This window comes from Rhopalosiphum padi, chromosome 1 (genome assembly GCF_020882245.1).
Source record: "Rhopalosiphum padi isolate XX-2018 chromosome 1, ASM2088224v1, whole genome shotgun sequence".
NCBI lineage: Eukaryota > Metazoa > Arthropoda > Insecta > Hemiptera > Aphididae > Rhopalosiphum > Rhopalosiphum padi.
Genome location: NC_083597.1, coordinates 91,078,758 through 91,105,580, shown reverse-complemented (window position 1 = coordinate 91,105,580; position 26,823 = coordinate 91,078,758). Strand labels below are relative to the sequence as shown.

The following is a 26,823-nucleotide window of genomic DNA, read 5'->3' as shown; positions in this document are numbered from 1 at the left end:
ACGTAGGCCATCATTTATACGCGTCTGCTCTATCGGACACACGGATCTGGAAACCGGTTGGTTAAGTAGAATCGAAATTAGATGAGTTTATTATCAGAAAAGGATATCAATTTAGAATCTATAATAAATCTGGTTATTATAATGCACATGTATCATTTTCGTTTTTCCCTTCGGAATATATTTTCTAAATTGTCATCTCTTTCTGTTAGTTATTTTTTCAGACTTCCAGTTATCGTATAGAAATAATAAAAGGATAATATGAAAAATGATTATAAGAAGTTAGAAGTCGTCTTCGTCGTCGTACTAGTGGGTTATTATAATGATTTTTGAGCACCACGCATACATGTTATATAGACAAGCCAGTGGTATTAGCCAGCGGCAAGGTAATTCTGATGAACAAAAAATAAAACGTATCATACAAGACGCGGTCATCGAGGTCTTTGACCGTTAAAAATGTTTATTTTGCGACTTGGAACACATTTCACGTTTATTTTCTTTTACTCTCCTACATACGCACATGGACCAGTGACACTACGTAATAAACGATTGGCAGCTTCTGTCGATGACGTCGCCCGTACAACGGAACCGAAATCACAAGAAATTAAACTAAGATAGATTGTATTATTGTATTAATTCATAATTGTGCATAATAATTAACTACTTCCTACGGTCCTACAATATTGATTCGAAGATTAATAGTAAAAATCCTCATAGTCGTCTAAATACCTGTTTTACTAGTACAACAATAAATTACGCGTAACATAAATAAATTACCTATATTGATTTTTGTTATCCTGGTTGCGGTTTAAAAAACAATACAATATTTACGCTTTGGACCAAACAGAATTCAAACTATAGTTTGATTAGTTTTTCTATTTATAAAAAATAGAGTTACTTAAAAATTTTAAATCAACTTAGAAAATAACAAATTCTTTTGATGTAAAATGAAAACATATTTTATTGTTTATACCCACACTTATTATTATTATTAATATTAAAGATTTCAATCTCCAAACAGACACTTTGTACTGAGAAAATATTGCGTTTTATCCCGGGAAAAAGCGTGGGTTTCGCTGAGCTAGAATTCCGGGAGTTTTAAATAGAACGATTTTGACCATCCCCCAAACATAAAATTAATAAATATATCACATTCGTCGGATATGCAACGTAACTATAATTTAATCTGGCATGGAAACGAGTAAATTATTGATTAACATTTTTAACGAAAAAATAATAAAAATTACACGTTGAAATCCATAATAATAAGCAATATCAATCAAGACTAGATATTATAATTATAACTTTCATTAAAAATTGAAAACTATTTGATTTTAGTATATTATTAAGGCGTTCATTCAATATTTTTTTTTTGAAAAGTAAACGTAAAATAAAATACTTGTAACACAAAAGCACAGTCATTAAAAAATCAAAATTAAAATATTTATGACATATTATTAATAAACAAACCAACTGTATATTTATTAAAACGGTATTCCGCAGGAATTTAATTCATTATTTAAAAAATGTACTTCGCAATAGTAGTTTAATTTGGAAATATTCAAAATGTAAATTTTGTGTTACGTAAATACCAATATATATAATTTATATTATATTGTACGAGCAATGAGTATCCATATAAGTGTGTGTGTGTGTGTGTAAATGCGAATGTTCAGAAACACGCATAACATCCGAATTTTAGTCAGATACGTGATTTATCAACATTTCGAAACTATTCGTTTTAACAAAAATATTCGTAATAAAACCTATGGCGCGAGGCGGTTTTTGTATAGGATATTTTTCGCAGAATTCCTATTGAACAGACCTGCAACCAACAACCACTACCACGTGGGTCATCGGCCGATTTTTCGATTAAAAACGCGTACAAAACAATTCAAAGTGCAATGTACGTGCTGTGCAGTAGCGACCTACCTATGTCACATACACACACATATACATACTGCACTGTTAGACAAGAGAGGCGTACAACGTGTATATAAACTTATCAGCGTCGTTCGATTTATTACAATATTATTATATTATATTATTATTATTTCTAATTTTTTAGCGTTATTTTTACCTCCGCATCACTAAATCTTTTTATTTCCCTATCGCTCTCTTTCTCCGATTGATTTTGTCTCTGTTTGACCACCATTGAGTCGCTTTCAGGACCCGCGTACTTTTCTTCGTGGATATAATAATAATTGGGTTCCCGGATTGAGAAAGCGTTGTGGTGTGGCGTTTCGCTGCGACCTGTGCCACGGGTGAATTCGATTTCATACGTACTTACATATATTATGATATAGATAGATTGAAATTTAATATTATTATATTACGGTCGACGACGACTCGTCCTTGCCGCCTGCAGATGTATTTTAGGAAAGTCCAGTGTTAACGGCAGCGACACCGACGGCAGCAGCGGCGCCACGCTAAACCTGACCGACCAGTTTCAGTCGTCGTCGACGTCGGTTTCTTCCTCTCGGGGTGTACACACACACACACACACACACACACACACACACACACACACACACACACACACACACACACACACACACACACACACACACACACACCACACACACACACGCATTCGTCGTGATTTGATTATATATTATACACGCGCATAATATTAAGTTATATCGGTTATCTTTAGTTTACGTATATTATTTTCACTGTTATAAACGAACGTGTGCCGGTCTAAAAATAAACGCGTTCGAACCGGGCCCGGGCGAGGAAGGTGCGTCGGCGGGTCACCGATCTATGTAGGCCGCAACCAATTGTACGTACCTATAATAATGTCATTCTTAAGATTTTTAGTATGCATTATTACCACGTTAAGTCATATCGCTGTTATCGAAAATATTGAAATCGTATGCAAACCAACGAGTCTCCCGGTATGGAGAAAAGTTCTCATCTGATAACGGATCGAATGGTATAGTAAATTATTAAGGATAGATTCTCAAAAACTCTCCGAACAATCAAGAAATTAGAATAGTACCTACTAATTTCATTGAAAATAAATACTCGAACATTTCGAACAAAAATGTTTGAGAAAAATATCAAGTTCGATGTCAATGTATTATACATTTATAAAATATAAATAGCCGTATCCTAGAATACTCTTTTTATTTACTATACGGCCATTATCAGTTTTCACAATTTTGTTATCCTGTCGTTGTCTGACTATTTAAGTTCGAGTACGAAATTAATTCGAGTTTGATTTGATCTCTCACAGTTTGAGCAAAAACAAAGTTCGAATTCGAGTTCGAGTTCATGAAAATTAAAGTTCGACCTAATTATACGTCACAATTTTCTTTTAAAAGTGTTTTCTACGTATTTCGTAGTATTTGGTGCGTTTGTCGTCTGTGGAAATGTATCCAAGACCCAGTTGATACATTTTTTTTATCAAATTATTATGACAGTGCCACCGAATTAAACATGCATATTTGTAAGTATTTGATCCAATGCGATATATTTTACACAACGTCAGCGCTCAAAGTCTCTCACACACAACCACCAACCACACGCCATACCTTTCACACAAACACGCCCACGGCCATAAACGGTCAGTCGGACGAATTAAATACACATATTATAATATAAACGATAAAAGGTGGCAGTGGTGTCAGAAAACTATAGGTAAATAAAAAAATTACAACTAAAATCAATCTAGTAAAAATAATATTTTTGAATCGACATCGACACACGGTGAACGTGATCCTAATCATTGTGGCAACCATTACGTTGTATTTATATTATATCATCTTAATGAACAAAATATAGGACAACAAAAAGCAAATTTTTATTTTTTGGCAATGCGAGTTTCGATAATTTCCAACACGCCATTTCTGTCTCGACACACGTTCTTGCGCACACATTTAACACTATTATACGCACACGCACATTTATATATTTATTTATTTAGGCTAGTTATTTTTTACGAAAACGCCTACGTCTCTATCTTGTCTTTTACTATAAAAATACGTAGTAAACATTGTTTTCGCTATTTTAAGATTTGGCCTACTAGGTAGATAACACCCTAAGTAAAAACAACAAAAAATGAGTTTCTATCATGGTCCTATACCACGGAAATAAGAAAATATAATTTACACGTGTTCACTACCGCTCATTATACTATAGACACCCAGTCTACGCAGGACCTTCGACTTATCAAAAACTGGTACGTGTGTAAATTAATGTGAGCATGACGAATGCGTATCAAGTTAAATAGTTAGATCAACCTTGAAAATATATGATAATATTTATAATAATAATGGAAATATGAATTGTCTACATCGTCCTAAGGAAACGCATCAATTAGAACAAATTTTAGAAACTTCTTTAAGTTGAGAAAATTGTTTAATAGAAAAAAAAATCAAGAGACTGGGAGGTTTTACGACAAAAAGTCACATCTATGGAAAAATAATTTTACAATACCAAATTTTAAGAGAGGAATAAAAAAATTGAAAAAAATAAAATAAAATGATATACCAATATTCAATTCAGTAAAATTTCGTTTGTATTAGTCAAGCCGGGACGCTATATACTTCGTTTTCCGTTGAATATTTTTCATACTTTTTACTGCTTATAAACAACGACTCGCGTTCTTAAATAACAAAATAAACAAATATCGTTATATTTTTGTTTATTTAGCACGGAACCTCGGTAATATACTTTTTTTGTACTAGTTCGACATAATCGTTCTTAATATAATATGTAATTTATAAAATAAACACGAACATAAGTCAATGTATAATATGGTTTAACAAACAGTACGCGCAGGCCGCTGACGGAATTACAGCAGGTTACAATCACATAATATGGGTGACAAAAATATGGGAGAATCTATACAAGTTGATCCTCGATCACCGGTAGCCAGCCAGTCTATTTGCTTTAAGACGGAGTTAAAACGTAAATTACGGTTGAGAGAATAGACGCATGAGATACACGGCAAACACACGCTGTATGATGTAGGTGTATAACATAGCGTGCAATGATTTCAATGTCAGCTGAGAGTACTATGCCAATACCAATTATAATAGACTACAAAATGTTTGGGAATTGCTAGGCTACGATTGCAGTTAATAGTGGAGGAGGGATGTGACTTTGCAAAAAAAAAATTATAATAACTCGCTAATTAAAGTGAACCACAGTTTACAGAGTAAAAAAAAAAAATTCGGGAAAAACCGTGGAGTTCAGTCGATCGGAAATGTGTACTAAAAAAACACACCAACCACATCAACTCTACTCAAACAGTAAAATATGTCGGTTTACGTACTTTTTAAAATGTTTTGTGAATTAAGAGGACGTCTCACCCGCATATATTTAATCCATCTTATATAAGCGCGTAAAAGTAAATACTATATATATGTACCCCACAACACGGCTACATACAAGTTTATACCCCAATATAATATAAGAATTGATCCCTAACATTTTACTAGTTAACTTCGAAGTGAAAAAAATCCTTTAATTTGTATACGAATGTGTAATATACGAGTTGATTCCCGACTGTAATATACTAGTTGATTCCCGAATATATACGAATTGATTCCCGGCTATTTACTAGTTGCCTCCGAAATCAAAAAGGTTAATATTTTTTATAATAATTGCTCCACGGCGTATACTAGTTTCCTCCGATGTCAGGTAATAAAATATACAAGTGATTTCTAAAAGATTCAAATATTTGAATAACTGCATGCCTATATTGAAACTGAAGTTTTAAAAATAGTTTATACTATTTCTTATAATTTAAAAAAATCGTATAAAAATTATTTATTTATTCTCAATAAGTTCTCCTAGACATAATAAAACCGTGACGTTGACTACAATAATTATTAAAGATAAATATAAAAATCGTTTACCGATTATGATAAACTATATTTTAAATTTAATGCATTATATTTGTTTTGTTATAGTTTTATTAGATTATAATGAAAAATATATGTTACTGTTAACTTAAAAAATTTATATTTTAACACATGATAATAATTGTATGTACCTATACATAAATTCATCTATTTACATGGTATATTAATTAAGGTTATGAACCACTACTTAATTCTAACAAGAAGCAACTATATATACGATAAAGATGGGAGTCCAACTAGTATGCTCCGGTGCGTTATATACTATATAACATGGCAAATTTGCATTCAACAGGTACATTAAACTTCGTTAATTTTAATGTTTTAATGAATTTACTTATTATTATTAAATTTATAAATATATTCAGTGGTTTGTCTAAAATGTTATTTCGATAATTTAATTTTTAAGTGAGTAAAATATAATACACACAATTTAAAAACTATGAGCGTTTTTAAATTAAAACATCGAAAAACACATCCAACAACAAACCATAGTATATTATGTTGTTAATTTGTTTTTTAATACATAAATTCACACTAATAATATTTAAACTAACGAAGCTATACATAAATAAAAACTGCTCAACATAAATTCGTCGTGTTCCGCACTTGTAAGACGGAGAGAACACGCGAAGTAGTCTTCTTAATAGATACGGCACAACAGCATAACAATAAAATGTAATAAAAAAAATAAAAAATAAATAAAATAAATAGTGACGTGGATATTATACGTCGTACACCACAATGCACGAATTAAATCTCACTTTCCGAGAGGTCGACAATCGAAAATACGGTCGAGACACCGTATCCTCTTTTTCGTCTTAGCTTTGCTCCTTGCCTGCCAAATATACCGCGCCCCGCCACGACGACCGGCTCTAGTGGCGCGCGCTTAATATTTTTTCGACTGTCAGTGGACACGAATATTATAATGCTACGAAAATAGCACTCTCGGTAATTATTTATTGTTACACGGCCGTTAATCGCACCGGAACGGTTTACACGCCTCGAGTATTTTTCAAAAATCGACGGCGACGAGAGTTTTACGACAAGGGCCCAGCGGTGGAACAGTCGCTAAAATACGCCGAAACCGGTTGCGACACGCCTGCGTGGTGGGCACACCAGGAAGAGCGTATACGTACGGTAAAAAATAGAATTGATTTTCGTTGTTCGAATCGAACGTAATATTATTACATATTCGCGACCACTTGTACACCACTCTACATAGACGTAATATATATATTGTACGTGTTAAAAGCACATAATAATAATAATAACACGTAGAACGCCGCCACAACGCCGCCGCCGCCGCTGAACTAATAATAGGTCAACTTTGACGTCATCGAATATAAAACGGCTACAACGGCAGGCGGGCCAAATTAAAAGAAAAAAAAATGATAATATCGACGGCAATTTAAATGTATAACATTAAATACAATTTATAATAATTTAATATAATATTAAACATACACGTGTATATATTATTATACTTGTTTTTCAATGAATTATGTTTAATTTATTTATTAATATACAATTTTAGAATTACTCTTGAGCTATAATATAACTTACTTTGAAAGTCTAAAAAAATTAATAATTAATATACGTTACTATAACACCACTTAAACCAATAAATAGGTAAGGTAGTGGGGTAGTCCCGTGATTAAAATTGAATATTAGTCACACGTATTTAAACTAGTATTTAACTAGACCACTATTTTATCAAATCACTACCAACTTTACAACAAGCGTGATTTTTCACAACAATTGAAGATATTTTCGATTCACAGAACGAGCAATGCTTAGTGCGTGTAGAATGTATTAACCGTGTTTGATATAATCTACACAATTTTATGAATTTATAAATGAATAATTGAATAACATTAATATGTAAAATAATGATAATTTATATAGTTTAATAACATGTAAAATTATATCAATTTATGTATTTATGGAGTTGGTTGGATATATAATTGATAGGTAGTATAATAAACTTTGGTATGTCTATTAAACGTTGATAAGTGATAACCATGTGTGATCGTATTACACAATCTGGCAACATTGCAAACGGGAAATGATTTATTTTAAGTAACATTTTTAATTGATTGATGTTGCTAATTAGCAGAATCGTAGAAGGATAAAGGTAATATAAGGTATTATTAGTTATAATTAAATTAAATAAAAAAAAAAACTAACTTATTTTGAAGTCACAGTAAGACAATTTTATATAATATTAAAAAACTGTTTAAAATTTTTTTTAAATTTCGTCAAAATATTTCATTGGTCCGAGGTTCGGAGTTCAGTCCTTATTGTACAGATAAGTGTAAACAAAACACAAATGAACACATTTCTTATGTATATATAATATTATACTGATGTTTGTAGTAGTTTAAAGAGATTATATCCGATTCAACATCGAATTTCATAGATATGGTCGTTGACATCTAGTTTTTAGCCAAGCATCATGTCGCTGCTAGGATATATTGTAGAAAAACGATTTAAATTGACAGATTAGAATACTCTTGACCGTACAATATCATACAATTTTTGAATTCATTATAAATACCTAAACGTGTACATTTTGCGCGCCTATACGAGTACGATATATTTACATAATATTATAATTCAAGTAATACATAACGAAATATTTTCGTTTTAACTACGCAGCAGCACAGCAACGCACTTAGTTCTATCACAAATATAATATGAAGGACACCTGATCATATTATATACATTATCAGTACGGTGGTTATATTTGCATTATACATTATCACCTATCAGTATTAGGAACGGCTTATAAGTAGGTGCGCGCGTTATCAGAGTGAATAAAAAATATTCGAAATTGCGCAACGACCACAAACACTCGTATCTTCACAACAGCGAAATTATCTCGAGAAAATGTTATTGTAGTACCGTATTTACAAAATATACATAAAATATATATTATATCGGTGTCATAATATTGTATGTGACACGGATATTAAGACTGAACAATTTCAAACGCACAATGCAGCAGCGAATGTGTGCTTATAGTTGTTCGGACATGTTCTAACAAACAGAAATAAAATCATTGATATCATTGATTGTGTGCTTACTACTTTAAAACATACTGAAACAATATATTTCATAACTAATGCCAATAGCAAATTAATCAAAATGCAAGCGGAGCGTTGTAGCCATTGAAAAATTAGTTTTTTGGAAATACGTGACACGCGTAAGCTGCCAAGGAAAGTCCTAATAGCATTTAGTGTATTAAAAAAGTCATATTGGTACCAAAGTACGATTGAGTTTTTATTTTAAAGCAGGTGACAAACCAAGATTTTTAACAGGCTTGTACGAACGTGAATCAATCTCTTGCCCTAAATATATTCTTTCAAAACGACATTAAAATAATATTAAGTGTAAAGTTTTTTTTTTTAATCTCAAAACGGTATACACCTACACACATCGTAATACGTTGTAGAAACAACGAATGGTTTTCAAACTAACGCGATATCGTTCGAAACACTATTTTGATACATTGCGATTAAATTAAACTTTTGTTTAACATCTGCAGTTGACATATTAATTCAAATAACAGTAACCGAACATCATACACAACCTGTGTAGATTGGTTTTTATCGACAAAAGTAGTTTACACGCCCTAAATATGTCTGTTAATATACACGAAAATTGAAAGCGCGATGGAAGAATAATCATAAAAATTGTGACTTTTCTCTTTAACAAAAAAATCTCACTCGTAGCAGTCACGTTGACGTGGCCACAGGCGACACATGGTCTCACATTTCAGTGAAAAAACAATCATTTCGTTAATACTATATAAGAACGTGCAGCCAATAATGTTCTGGACTTTTCGAAAGAAGAAACATCGGTCGATTCCCTATGGAAAATGAACCACAGCTGACCGGCATTGAAATATGTGTACTACACAGGATGGCCAATAAAGATTTACCAAATAATAACCGAATATCCATTATGTGTGTAATAAAGCAGAGTTTTAAACCAAAACACACAAGTTTGATTATTCAGTTTTTGTATTTAGTCAAATCATCAAACTGGATACCTCGCCGCAAAGGTAATAGGAATATATATTATATATATAAATAAAGTAGGTAATAAATAATTTGGCGCCCGTCTGTACGAATTTAAATAAAAACCGAAATCGCCATGCGCGCGCGTAACGACGACGAACCTTGGACGTCCCACCGCTCGCTGCCCGATCCACCGCCTCCGTCCAAAGCTCTGGCTCGGGGCCGGAAGCCAAAACGCTGATGGTGCCAGAGGAATGTGGCAGCAGCGGCGTGTGAAAGTGCGACGCAATTCGCTGGTCCGGCCCCCGAGGTCATCCGGCTCCTCTTCCGACCCCGTCGCGTTTGAGAACCCCTGCTCGCCGCCAAATCTACCGGCCAGCCCGCGGCGACGGGGGCGCCACAGCACAGCACCCGTCCCGTTGTCGCGACAACACCTGTTGCTCCACCAGACCGCCACCGACAATCTAGACTACTACCACTACAACAATAATACTTCTAATAAACCCATGTGGGTGTGCGTATATGTGCGTTACGAGATTTACGCACCACTCTCCGCTGACGACCGAAGGCGCTACTCCGCATGCGCACAGAGTGTGATGGAGGAGCAGGGAGAGGCAATTAAACGGAACGTAGGTAAACGGAGGTGTCACTATAATATACATCACACGAAAGAAAAAAAACGATTTATATAAGTGACAAAACCACCGTTTTTAGTGTTCGCTGTGGCTTATTATTTCCTGTTTCCAATTTTCCAAACATGCGAAATGCACTGAAGGTGAGGTTAGGTACATTCATACATACATCTATCGCTTAGATACCTACTATACAATTTATACCCAACCAATTATTATATCGGTTTAGATACACCCTCCCTTCCTACAAAGTTAATGTAAAAAAAAATACAACAAAGGTATACAATATAGTAAATACTTTATCATATAATTGATGTGCCCGGGCATCTACCTTCTTAAAGGGCTATCAAGCGAAAGTTATTTAGCAAAAAACTTTATTGGTTTAAAATTATCTTACATAAATAACATGTATCTATATCTTCACTGGGGGTCAATTTTTTTCACTATACAAATTACTTTAATACGAGGAAAACTATCATATGACATAAAATAAGCCACCCCTCCCTAAATATATTATTTAAAATTCACAAAACAGAAACTATCAGTCGAGCGAAATTTTAATATTGATAATAAGCAACACGCACACATATTATAAATATATTTAAGGTGTAATATTGCGGATCGAACTTTCACAACGCAGAAATTAAAATTTAAAAAACAATTTGTGACAACAATGTATAAATAAAGTAAGTAGAATTATATAAAAACACATCAAATAGAGTGTGTATGTGCGTGTGTGTATTAATTCGAATATTATACGCAGTTAGTAACTAGTCGGTCTCGAGACGACGCAGTCGATCGTGCAATTTGGTCAAGGAGATGACAACTCGACAACCGCTTAATTATACCACTCACATATCCCACGTGGGCATTCTGGACGTCCGCCTATACAAAGTATATACTATATTATAATAATACATTAATATATGTAATATCGCTGAATAACTTTTTCCATATCAAACAGTTTAACACGTAAATTACTAATAACAGAAGACGTAGACAATCGGAAATAAAATGAAATGACGTTACTATGTTAAGAGGTCACGATGAAGCTATCACGTCATATCTCACCTCGGTGACCCTTAAGAGTACTTCCGAGATAATACCAAGTAGGTATCTACACAGATTGCAATGTGATAAAATAATAATAATATTATTTTACATTATAGGGTTTTTTGATGAAATTTGTTTCTAAATTAAACTTTAAAGTTAATATTTTTTTTTATAATAATAATACTATTATGTTACATTTACAATAATATTTTAAAGTTTAATTTAGAAACAAATTTTATTGAAAAACCCTAGGTGCTACAACATAACCTGTAGCCTGACTGTTAGCATGCGGTCAGTTTTAAATCACAACGATGAATGAATGTTTTCTAAAAATTGAACATACGGGATCGAAACGATTGCTAAAATTAATATTACATGTTTAATTTAGGTACATCAATTATTTGCAATAATTTAAAATCACATCTATGCGTGAACTCCTACCCGAATGCGTACATTTGTATTATAAATAAATTATACTTAAATAAAACTCCTACAATCTAACCCGATATATGTATCATATTGATTTAATATATTTTATTAAACGCACTATGCGCCGCGATAGAGCCTACAACGAAGAATTACACTAGGTATAATGATTTTTTTTTTTGAAGGACGTAGATGACACATGTTTTGGAAATTTGATTTAAAAATATTTCAACACGACGCGCGACGGCGTCCTTGAGAAGCGGGAAAAATGAAGTGCATAAATTATAACCGATTTTTAAACGCGTATTTAAAACAGGTATTTAATGAACACAGAAATATTCAGTTACTACTACTACTATTATAGGTATAGTATAGGTACTGCTATACATCAGTACATTAGTACTATTTTACTTACTAGTAGTAACTACTATTATTACCACCACTTCGTCATAATATAAATCATATGTAATATGATCTATTATCATGGATGCAAGTGGAATGCGTGTAGACGGAATAAGATTCGCGCCGTATGCGAACGTTTAATTGCTCAACTTGCCAGTGCCTCCCTACACAATGGCGGCGAATAGATAACAAACTACGTCAATGTTAATTCCGAGACGTCGGCGGTAATTAATTTTCGTTATTGTAAATAGTTGGCTTCGTTGTACAGGATAAAATTGGGGTAAAAGTAATTGATTTTGGAAAACCCACAGAGTTCATTACAGAAACACTATTACTAGATCGACACAGACTTTGCCACGCAAGCATACGAAGGATCTTAAATAAACCGATCGGTCCAATGTCACTTTTTTTTAAAAAATAAATTGATAAAAATCACTAAAAGTACATACACATTGGTAAAATTATGTTAACAAAGTCAATTTTTTTTTATAATTACCGTTCTCTTAATATTTGTTAAAAATAATGTGTACACTTTGGTCAAGCTATTATTGCACGTAAAAAAAGTTATATTTAAACGAGTCTATGACGTGAATAAATCGTTTAAAAGAATCACACTGGCAGAAATGTTGTCACTAATCTCACTGAATGTATATAAATATATATATGCGTGGTGTGTGTGTGTGTAGTGTGTGTGTGTGTGTTTGTGTGTACTGTGTATGTGTGCATTATAATATACTAAGTATAAACTATTAATACGTCACACAAAAAGCATAATAACTCAATTAAACTCGACCTGTTGGATTGGGTGTTAAAAATATTGGCTTGTGCACAGGAATACGTGCTATCTTATCTAAATTATGGCCGACGTCGGATAATAAAAATGTTCTACGGTCAATTAAATTATAATTCAATGATAATTATGTAAAAGCATTATGTGCTTTTGTGAACGTCGCCATACACACTTGCAGCAATAGGTAGGTACTGATGTTTCTGTATATTTTAGAAGATTCAAAAGTATAGAGAGTACTTACATATTTATTATTCGGGATATCTTCAATTTTCATTATAATAATTTATTTCTATATACCAGTATACTAAAAATAATATAATTTGTGCAACGATCATTATATTACTTATAAGTTATAACTTAGAAAAAAATAATACAATTTTCGGAGCATCAGCAATTTAAATTTAATTGCCAATTGTCTACAAAATAAAATACGTATAATATAATACCAATAAAAAAAATGCTAACAAAATAATAACTAAATATATTTATTGTTAATCTATTATTATCGTTAATAAACGCATAGAAATTACCAAAAAAAAAATGAATTCATTAAAATAAGACTCTACCATTAGACCATTTAATACCAGTAACTAATAATAAATCATTTACAAATGATATTCATATTAATATAGGTATTATACACAATTTGTGTTTTTATGCACAATAATTCCGGAATTAATTTTTACGACATTTTTAGTATAGGTATAAATGTACAATGAATACAGAAGGTGAAGGCATCAAAAACAGTTTCTTATCGAGTATGTAAACTATCTATGTTATAACCATATAATATTAATTTATAATAAAACTGCGTGAAACGCAATTATGTTCATGTGTAACAATGTTATTTTACCAAAAGAAAAGAATGTGCCTACCTTCTAAAAAAAAATACATAAATTATTTTTCTCGACCATGGTAATAAAAATAGTTTTAAAATAAATATTATATTGTTTGAATAAGACATAAGTAGTAGTTGATAAAAATTATTTTGTTTAACGGTAAGTAACTTACTTATATTAATACCCGGTGAAGAACAATGTGCAATTAAGATTTTTTTATATTTTATATCTTTGAAATTTAGGTCACATTTAAATAAATATTTATCTTACAAGTTATTACATATTATATATTTCAGTGAAAAATGTATATTATGCGTCTGAATTTGTAAACCAAAGAACAAAATGTGATTTCATCTGCTTTGAAGTATGCTTAACATTACTAACGTAGTCGAATTCAAAAATATTCCCAAACGATTTTGCTCTATTTGAAAGCAAACAGAGGTGAACGCATTTCGCGACCTTTGAGATTTTACTGACGTCATACTACTGATGGGAATACCCCGTGTAACACTAAAGCCCGATTTTAGAAGTTTGAAGATATATAGAGAGTAAAATAGTGTTATGTTTATACACCTACGTCATAAGATAAAAAAAAATATTTACACAAAAATAATATTATTGAACTTTGACATGTAATTTTCGGAAATTCTTGAAAAAATTAAAATTGAATTATAAATTTATCTATAGTTTTATAATAGAATAACACTGATATGATATAAAAAAAAAATTATAATTAAGATAGTTTTGTATAAAGTGAATCCAGTAAAAACCTTAGTTAATTACCGAATAGATATTTAAGAACAAAATAAGTGTTAAATGTTTGACACATATTATAAACAATTTTAAGTTCATATGATGACCATAGTTTAGTTATAATTAAATTATTATTATCAGAGAAAAAACAATTAGTCATGTTAATTATGTTCGTTGTTAAAAAAAATATATATGAAAGATAATATTATATTCGATGAAACATATAATAATAAATATAATAAAGAACATAAAATTAACATTTTCAACGATAAAATTTTCAATAATTCATAAGTTAAAATTTATTTTCCACGCACAAGTAATTAATATCTCAAAACGTACCTATACGGTATAAGTTTCCAATTATAACGCCGATACAGTCAAAAAACCGGATGAAGGCTAAACTAATAATTTGTCGTATATCATATCAAAACATCATATTACACGTACATATATTATTATATACTTAGAAAATTTTACGTGTACATATTTACTATCATTATTAAAGCCCTGTTCGTCATAGGCGTGTCAGAGAATCATGATAGTACGTATAGTACGATCCATACAATATTGAATATATACTATTATACATTATAAATATATAATTTAAACGCTGCAGAATTGATGATCGTCATAACCTTGAGAGCTAAGAATTTATTATAAATATAGTTAGTCTGCACATATATTTGCGCCGTCTCAGTAATATTTGTATATAGCTGTCTCGTATAAGCACTATAAGCCCAAAATTGTGAAACAAGAATGTAACTAATGGCCTAAAATATCAATAAGTTGCATTCATGATCAATTAAGGTCAACACCGATAACGTTCAATAATTGCTAACAAATATGAAAAGTCGTATCAATACATACACGGAACTGAGTACTGTCAAGTTTAATTTAATATAAATATATTATATTGATCACAATGAAAACCCAACACGAATGACGTACATTAATTGAATGTTTTTATTACGATTTAATTTGTATTATTAAGATCTAAAATCAGACCAAAATTAACTCGACCAATAAAAAAATAACTTAACTTTTGTAATGTTGAAAACCATTTAATTTTTTTTTTATTATTAATAATATACACGTCTTAGTTATACATAATATAGTACATGGAACTTTTAGCAACAATGAAATATTTATTATGTTTCATATTTATACACTGGTTTAAGTATCATGGTACGTATTATACTGCAGTAGAAAATTAAATAAAAAACAACAATTTTGGAAGTTTAATTAAGATAAGTCTAATACACGCATATCCCCCCTCCCACCCGTGTTTAGCATATCGCTATCATGTGATGAGGTATTCGGTATTTTAAAGTAGTTGAACGATATACCTATAATTAATTATTACGATAAGCATAAGCCGATATTCAATTATTATTTCTATTGAAATTGGTAGTTATCCGATGGCTAAATAACACATTGTTTGAGTTCAAAGAAACATGTGCATCTTGCCTATTTCTTCCAATTAAATCCAAGAACACAAAGATCTTATGAACCAAAGGGTTTTCACGAACATTTCTCGGGGTTCTTTAAGCGTGGGCCGCGGCCTACATGGCGCGCGGAGACGACGATCCCTTATTGATTCTTATGCGAATGGCGCCAAGACCGGTAGTTTTTTTCCACCACTCACGCCCCGCACATTGCAACAGAGTACGCACCACCGCCCAGAATTGGGATCATATAGCTTTATAATACAGTGTTTTAGGGTGCTCTGACGGGAAATTTCTATGAACCAAAGGGACAGGCGGACGGTGACCGAGTGGTGCCAGAGTGGTTGTGTTACATAATATATCATTTTATATTGCATAACCGTCCACCGAATTTCGAGTTTAAACAAATTATATTTTTATCATTTTTTTTCGAGACAGATAAAAATATAAATATTTATATTAAGTATGAAATATTTTTGAGTAGTGCTGTATTTCCTATTCATGGTGAATAAAACTAGCATTGACATCGTCGGAAACTCGTTCAATTTCGCTCGATTGGTTCGAGAGAGTTCGGCAAGCTACGCTCGGTAGAGGACAGTAAACAGTACACACGTGGCTTAAATTATATTTGCTCAAGTTGACATGTGGCAGCAAACCATAGACTGTATGCTTCAGATCTCTCTTCTCCGATGACTAAAAACATTTTATAGGTTAGGTCAAGTCTAGTTTTCTACGCACCTTATTTAGCGCTTCTAATGGACCCACGTGTTAACTTCGATACTTAACAAAGACAGACAGATCGAATAGATACAAAGAATAAGAAGAAAAAGAGATAGAGAGAAAATAGTGTCGTTCTACAAGTTAAGCGATTTATGAACATGCATCAATCATAAAAGCCCGCGAAACGCACGAGAGCACACGTGCCATATTTGACCAACATATTACAATTACTACTACTATTATACTAGAGTTCGATTCCGCATCAACATAAACAATAACTACGTAAATATAAGACAATCATCAAGAATTTTACCTAACTGTTACATAGAATTTATCATTTGTACGCTGCATTTTAACAAACCTTTAGTTACTTAAATGAATAAAATGTTGAAATGTGTATGTTGGGTACAAATATTTCACTAAACTTTCAGAATATTGTCACTACGCCAAAAACCGTAATATATTTTAATTCAAGATTTCTAGAATGAATAAAAATAATCTTAATTTAATTCATTTCAATATTTAACCAATTTTACTATAATTTATTTCTGTACATCATTGCTATATAAACCTACCATCAATATTACTAAGCTATTAATAATTTAATCAGCTTAGAAAAATTCAAATAGACATCATAACATTTTAAAAAACTTATTTAATTTATATCGCGAGAATCTATTAAAAAATAAATGGTATGTATTCATTGTATTCATTTTAACACTTGCATATTGGTATGCATCGGTAATACTAATAAATATAATATAATACTATTTTGGATATTATTATTATTTTTTAACATTTATTGGAATATATAAAATCTAATAATAACAGTTACAATATTAGCATAGGGCGTAGAGAATATAATAAAGAAACTATTTATTTTTCAAATTTATTTAGAAATTTGAAATGTTTACCTAGAAGTGGATACAGAGACTTTCGTCCAAAGTTTAGTAAAAGACGTTTATGTTTTATATGCTCGGCCTAAGATAATCGTTCGTCAAAAATCAAACCTAAGTATTTGACGTTAATAACCGATAGTATAATTCTCTTTGACAGAAAAAACGAAGGGACTACGCCTTGCCTAAGAGTAAACATAAAATGTGTAAATTTTTCATTACTAATTTTCATTTTCTATTTGGAATACCATGCTTCCATTCCATTAAGATGACTTTGCAAATGCTGGCTAACGACAAAAGGGTTTTCATTAGAAATAAAAATTACTCAATCGTTGGTCAATTCAACAACTGACGTTTTATGTATAAACTTAAATATATTTAGTAACCAAACAATTTTAGTACATAGATGGTAGATCATGTATCGTAAGAAATATATAATGATTAATAAGTATATATTTTTGTTAGTTTATACATATAAATATAGGTATTTGTTGAAGATGTAAGGTAATTCTTTAAACAATAAACATGTTTCGTTATAATCCGTAATAACTTTTATCTGGATTTTATTTTTGAACGATACATGAAATTAAAATATTTTATATTACGGTTAAATTTTATACCCTTAGTATATTTTACCGAAATTACAATCTTTAAATGGCATGCGATATTTTTAATTTTATAATCTAAATTCTAAAGCATCAGAATTATTAAATAATAATAAATATAATAATAAAAATAAAAATAAAGTAGCATCGATTGTGTTTCTACGAAGTATAATATGTACTATGTTAATTTGTAATTAAAAAGTGTTTATAAAATGGTTTACAACGTTAATGGTAAAATAGAAAGTCTTGTACAATTAGTTTTGGTGTGAATTAGATTTAAATTTCAAAATTTTGAATTCTGTTTGAATACATATTAGTTATGTCACAAAGTAATCAACGGTAAATATTTTGATATTATTCATAATTAATAAGAGTACACAATAAACTACTACCTAGTACAATATGAATACCATCATGTAATCATGATGAATTAAATGCATTAAAAAGTCTACATTTTGAATGGCAAAAGAGATACACTATACGTGACTATTTACACTTGCTGCACAATTATTTAGATGAGAAAGAACCGTGGACAAAATTACTCTAACATGCAAAAGTTAATACAAAAAACTCTATAAATTACTCACAAACCTAAATTAAGTTAATTAATAATAACCGTAAGTACAGGTATAACCTATTAGAACGATTTAAAAGACCTGTTTAGACCAAATCATAATACGTAACATATCCCTCTTTATCGAGCTCTTTATATTGTTAACTGAAGAAAACAAACAAAAAAAAATACAATACTTCGAACCACTAGTGTATTATGTTGCTATTTTAAAATTTTATAAATGGATATTATAATATTATCATATTATTATGATGATCCTAAATCGTAATAATGTTATAGATAGCAGACAATAAGTAATAAATACTTATAAACACGAATAAATTAATACAACAAAAAAGTATTTTATATTAACTGTCGATATTTATAAATACCATTGACTTTTTGGCGGTGTATTGTAGAAATAAGTTTTTGGAAACGTTCAAAGCATTTGCTGTAGACCCTTGTGCAAAAATTACACCCAAAAATTATTCTTCAATGTTCGCCAGAATGCTGACACATTTAAAAATGTTAAATGTAACATCGAATTACAATTGCATTAGTTAGGTATATCAAGATGCGCAGATATAGTTGAACAAACTTATAAATGAACTGATGGCCATAAACGAAAACACTTGATATTTATACATCATAAATCATTATTTATATAGATATATAGTGTTACTAAAATCGTCTTCAGTAGCGTGTTAAGCGCTATTTCACTAAGGTGTTCTAAACCTACCAATATATTAAAATGTTTAAATACAATAAATTATAATTTCTAAATTTCTGAATAATGGCTACGGAGACATATCAAACCGTTTTTTCTTAAGGAACCTGTCTAAAAAGTGACAGTGTGCACCCCACCTTGACGCGTTGCTCAAGCAACGGGCAGCACGCATCGTTGACGATCTTAAAGGTGATCAAGTCTCGTTTCGCTACTGCACTAATACAAATTATAATATGCACTCGTTCACGACGACGCTACAGCGATTGATTTTTCTATAATATCCTATGATAAATCAAGATTCAGAACGAGAAAAACGAAAAAATAACGTTAACAGTAAAATTAAGAATTCTTTTTTTTCCTGCAGAAATGTGATCACTGTTCAGTGATCCCCTTAAGAGTGTTGAAGTTCTTAGATTTTCAACTTCAATATATTTTCTGCTAGTTAATTATTCATGATTTTTTGTTACCCATCAGTTTTCTAAATCACAACAATAGTCGCCGCCGCCTCTAGTCTCGTCATATAGTTTGTTTCAGAAGAATTTTTAATCAAATCGTTTTAGTGTGGCCAACGGTCGTCTTCAAGAGCGTATGTTATTATAATAATGTGCACTGTAAGGAAACGAGTCTTGAGCGGGCTTCCATATCCCCACAGGCCAGACAAAACGCAATGTTACCAGAGGATTAAAGCGGCTCACGAGGGTAAGAATATAAGTTGCACACCGTCAGCTATGATATTCACAAATTACATGTAGGAACTATGAATACGAATATTGACAACAATCATTTTATACGTATCAACAAAACTTATTTATATAATATATGTATATACAATTTATATCTACGTATGTTGTATAAAATAAGTATGTTTGAAAAGTAAAACCTCGCTTAAACGCAGTTGGATGACATAATATGCTTATTTATTATATTATTTAATACCTGATAGCTCCGTACCAACTATTAGTTATAATATGTAGATCGTATATACTAGATTTACAGTGTTATTATATTATTGTTATTAGTAGTTGACAACAGTATGGAATTTGGTGGATAGCGAAAGACAAAAGCGCAGAAAACATAGGACGCCGTAGTACTTAGATAACGGTAAATGTAAACCACCTAATATTAATATACTTAATAGAGAACCAACGACAGAGATTAGAATATACGCGTGGGTGTTTTTTTATATTAACTATAAAAATAAAACGATATTCGTGCTTTACTGCCTAAAATACTATTTAACAACAATCAAAAGGATTACCTATAATAATACAGATAAAAATTCCCAGTAAATCAAATATATACATACCAAAGTCCACATTTACATGTCGTTCAGTACCTTGAGTTTTAAATGCATGTAATATTACTGAAAACTTGTGCTATAAATTAGAATATCTATTTATAAAGATAAGGTGAATCCACGAAAATATCTTTAGGGGATACCTTTATCGACAGATTATATTTTACTTTCTTAAAAACATGAATAGCACATTTTATTTTAAAAATATAAAGTATTATGATACATTGAACAATAATTAAAAAAAATGTATACTACACATTTTACCAAAAAATATTATGGTCGATGTCACATCTTTACTGAAAAACTGACCTTAGATCAGCACATTCTACCACTACCAATTTTTCAATAAGTAAATTGCAGCATTATTAATTATTGAAAAGAAAACATCCAAGCCTATAACGGAGTGGGGAAAGTTGGCTTTATACATTATTATTTATAGAACCAGAGTTTCTAAGATTAACATAATTTAAAACCGGATTTCTTAAAAGCATCAGACATATTGTAAAATGTAACTAACCTATACACAATCATCATTCATCAGTCATACTGTATTCAACAAGTTCACTCATTAAATCGGAATATTTTCTAGATCAAGTCAATCGGTAATGTCAGTGGTTAATTTCAACGATCAAGAAAATGGTATACAACATTAATTTATCACTGACGCTGACGACTGATAATGTATATAGCACGGGATGAACAGCTGACACGGGTCGCGCGCTACACCAGAGGGCACACGCCAAAGTACAGGCTATAATAATGCTTTATAATATCATTACTGTGCTCATAGAAATTCAACATTATGTGATAATTTAAATTGATTTTATATAATATATATTGTTGACAGTTACGAAATTGTTTTCACATACTCTAAGTATTTATCTGTCGAAACAATACAGACGTCCGTAGCAGACTTTTGCATCTCTCCATTTAACACTTGTCAGATAAATAAAAACCTATTTGGTAAAATATTATATTCTAAGAAATAGTGTCAAGTCCGTATGTTTGGTATGAGTACCTATTAGTTGACATGGACAGGCGCGGACTGGGATATACAAATATGGGATAAAAAATGTATTAAGAGCCCCGTTAAGAGCATAAATTTGTAATTTTATGAACTATTTTCAATATGTTTCATTATAGTTGAAATATTATGATAATTGCCTATAGCATATGTGTACCTACAACCTATTAACTTTGATTTTTACGTATTATGGGGCAAGTATTATAAAAGTAAAATATAAAAAGGGGCATGGAGAGCTGTAGCATACCTGTACACTAGATAGTTCTCACCTGGACATGGAGCATAGTTCTAACTAAAAATATATTATTAATGCAAGATGGCTAACAGATTATATTTGTTATATAATTACTATACCTAATTAGTAATTAATAATAGTAATAAGTAGGGCCCGGATTTATATAAATTTATATGTTTTTTCAAACAGTCTAAAAAGTAGCTAGATAAGCTACAAGTTTGAATTATAGTCAATAGATCTGAAATACAAAGTTATAGTTTGCATATTTTTGCATATTTTTCCATTTGTGACACGTCACACGTACAGCTTATTTCTGAATTTTAAGATTTTTCTTTGCATATAGACGATTTTAAATTTTTAAATGCACAATATGTAATATTTTGATTATATTAATTAAATAATGTAATTATAGTTATATTTACTGTCAATACAATTTGCTTTTGGTAAGTATTTATTTTCATTTAGCCACATAGGTTTACCGAATTTATAAAATAAAAAAGATATATTTTCGTTATTACTTTTTTAGATTAAAATTATAATATTTGACATCACCATTGAAAATTTATCATAATATAGAATAATTTTATGTAAAGATATTAAAAATAATTAAATTAAAAAATTGTATAGCATATTTTTTAGTTTGAAGGTACTACAAAATAAGTGCATAAATGCATATTTTTAAGGTTTATAGAGCATATATAAATCCGGTCCCAGTAATACGTATAAAACCAAAAATTCAAACTTCAAAAAAAATACACACGATTACACGTATAGTTGAATGAGTTAGTATGTAAATTTGAATGTTAAAATTACTTGAGATGTTATTACCTCACGACAAAAAGAATCACAGAAAAGAGACACTTTTTAAATATAATATTTAGTATTAAACTGTTAAAGGTACGGATTATATTTAGTAAATTCGTAAAATGTATAATATTAAATTTAATTCAACTTAACCAATTAAAATGTCAAAATTAATGTGACTATATACGCCTGAAAAATAGGTTTGCATGTAGTATTATACTTTTTTATATTTCATTATTTTGTGTAAATATTACAGTATATCTAAATTCATATAATTGTATCAGTTCAAAAGTTTAATATCGTAAGGAAATATAATGTGCGAATATATATACATTAATCAACATGATTGCAGACCGTATAGATAGTTAAATGTTTAATTTTCTGGTCTACCAATCAATACAATAGAAGATATACAATATTAATTGTTATATTATGTATCAATTTTTCTTAATTTTTTAATACCTAATCCGTTAATACAAACTACAATCTCCGACCTTGAATGATTACGGAGAAGAAGAAATTGAAACGATTCAGTAAAGCAAATTCGAATTGCCTTGTCTAATTGGGTGTGCCGACGATTTCAAGTCGTTTTCAATCTTCATCACCGTTTATGGCTCGTGAGCACAATGAGATAAGATATCGCTCCGGGTGGTTTTTATCGCTTTACGCGTGCCTTGAGTCTATTCAGAGTACACTAAATCCTCAAAACCGAACAGTCAGCATTCGCGCCACAACATTTATAAAAAAAAAAAAAAAGTAATTACGAACGATTGATCAAACATTACAGTAATTACTAACTTTATACTTCTAATCTGAATCCGTTCATTTGTATTGTATAGTCAACGTATTAGAGTGGACACTTTATAAATTTCATTTTTTTTTTTTTTTTTTAATACTTTACAGACATTCATGTTTTCAAGATAAGTAGGATTTTCGTAGTATCAATAATTATTGTCAAGAGCATAATAATAAAATAATAATATTGTACTCCTCGTGAAATGCAAGAAACCTATTAGGAACATAACAACGTTTGGAGTGGCGTTTGACGTGTGCTTGGCTTCGCCATCACGAAACGGAAAGACGACGAGGTGCTCGCGGAAACGCGGTCGTGTGCGCATAATAATAATAATATTATTATTTCGCGCGTTCGTGTCGGGAAAAAAAAAGACGCACTAGAGGCGTATACCATTATGATGTACGCAGTACCTTGGGAAAATAATAATAATAATAATAATAAGTAATAACCAATACGACGACGGATTATCGGGGCGGGCGGGGAAACGGAAAGAAGGATAAAACCCAATCGTAGGTATTTATCCGAGATGACCCTTTCACCCGTGAAACACCACGGTCCGTGTTATCGGATATGCTGACACGATTATCTCTCCTCTCCGGGCAGTGTACAGCACAGGTGGGGTAGGCGGGTGCCGCGTTCCTTACAATTTTAGTATTTTTAATTAGCAACGCTCGTTTTCTCGTGCGTTATTAAGGTACACACACACACACACGCCACTGCCACCAACGGCTGGTCTCCCTCTTATCAATGTTTGTTTGAATGAGACTGCTCGTGCGTGTACGTTGGATGGATATTGCGCGCGAGCGTACTCTTTGTACCGGAGAGATGATGATACCATTTCTCCACACGAGCCACCCACCTCCGCTATTCCCGAGACCGGTGGTTATTGTAGTCATCGTCGAATTCGGCCGAAAATCGACTTTCGCCCGAGTCACGCGTCCGTCGTTTCACGTTGTCGGGCCCGTGGTGTCTCGTGCGCGCGCGATCGCCCGGGTTTTTTTCTCGTATTTCGGTTCTGTTCCGCCGATCGACACCGTCTGTCGTTGCCCACACACCACCACGTGCTCCGCTGTCGCGCTCGGTCCATAAATTAGCATCGATTACGCGCGCGCCAAAACGCGGTTTGTCGACGGGTGACCTCTACCGTAGTACGCACGCCGCGGTGGAGGTCACAATAAAATTCTCCGCGTGCACACACACACACACACTAGAATACCTAATATTATAATATAATACGTTCGGTGTATTCCGTCCGATCCGATTTCAGTAGCAACCTGACGCGCGACAGTCTCACGTGTACGCGGTACACAGGTGTGCGGGGAGGTACACGGACCCCGGCGACGAAGCCCCGCCCGCCACACCGTAATAATACCCCACGACGATCTTTTGTCCCGATACGCACAGGACACTGACCCAAAGTCGATTATTCTCGGAATTATTAATAAGTATCGCCACTACGTTCGGAGTTCTTCAAAACGAATATATTTAAAACGTTTCCGAAGTGGCGGTGGCGACGACGGTGGGGGCAGGGGATCAGAAAGAAAAATCGGGTCGTATAGTAGGCACTTGATTAATGAATTATTACGTTACACAGACAGGTCCAGTGGGTGGACGAGTTGGGGGTATGAGGGAATCGTGTGTGAACAACAAGTCGGGGGGCGGGTACGTCGTTTTATAATAAATTATAATATTAATACTGTTATATTCTACGTTAAACGGATAAGAATCGCCGTCTTACCTTCCATCCTGCGGAACTGTTGCTGTCGCCCTTGTCCTTGAAATACGGTACGTTCTGCACCATCCACTCATAGATCTGGGACAACGTGAGCCGCTGTTCCGGTACCGAACTAATGGCCTGCGTGATGAGATCCGCGTACGACTGATTACCCCATGCGTTTCGCCGGCTCGACGTCTTCTTCACCGGGCCAGCGACCATACCGCCGCCCTGCTGCTGTTGCGGCGGGTGCAGCCCAGTTCCGGACGGCACGCCGCCAATCGCACCATCACTACTACCGTTTCCTCCTACGCTTCCGCCCACGTCTGCGACAATGTCCAACAACTGCGGGGGACTGCCCTCGGGCATCTGGGACCCGCCGTCCTCGGCATCCGGTCTGGGCAAGGGCCAAGTGTTGGATCTGGCCCTCTGCAGCGGTTCCAAACCGTATTCCATGGCTTTCAAGACGAACGTTTTTTTTCCTTTTTTAATACGACGGATAGAATACGCACTTGTATAAAAAAAAAAACTTCCACGTGAAACCGGTTAACGTATTATACACCCAACGCCGATAAGAGTGTAAACAGAGGGAAACCAAATATTTACAATAAAAAATTAAAAACGTTCAAAAAAAAAAAAAAATCGTTTCAATTGTTCAAACACGAAAGGTAATAATTATATACACATCGTACATATATTATACTCGGTGTATGTGTTTAAAATATGTTGAACTGTATACATGTACACATTATTTTAACAATATTAAATCGCGGACACACAACAGACAGAAATGCGCTACGGAACGCGAGCGTCACAAGTGCACACTAATTGCGCCGCAACTGAACTGAGTAACTGACGATATGTGACGACGACGGCGACGCAACGAAAAAACGCGCGCGGGGGAAAAGTCACGAGGACGACACTACACTACGACGCAGCAGTCGGTGGCGGCGGCGACAGCGTTCGTTCGGAGTGCGCGCACCGTGAAGTGGGCCGGTGGAGTGCGGACGACCTCGACGAGGTGGCAGCCGGGCCCACTGCCGGCAGCGGCGGCAAACGGGCCAGTGCTGCCACTACGCCGACGCCGAACAACCGTGGATCGCCGTCGCCACCACGAGAAACCATGACCTTCCGCGCGAAGCGTGTAGGCCGACCATAATATTATTATGGTCGCGGCGGCGAACGCGACGACGACGACGATCACGTGTTGTGTTTATAAT

General features: G+C 32.7%; 1 protein-coding gene across 1 annotated transcript in view; it reads right to left on the bottom strand.

Annotated features, from left to right (window-relative positions):
* The window catches only part of LOC132920525 (forkhead box protein O), a 40,529-nt gene extending 13,916 nt beyond the window's left edge, over positions 1-26,613 (bottom strand). The window contains exon 1 of the mRNA XM_060983025.1: positions 25,628-26,613. Coding sequence (XP_060839008.1) covers positions 25,628-26,059 — 432 coding nt within the window. The 5' untranslated portion in view covers positions 26,060-26,613. The remainder of the gene's footprint in view (positions 1-25,627) is intronic.
* Between the last annotated feature and the right edge of the window lie 210 nt (positions 26,614-26,823).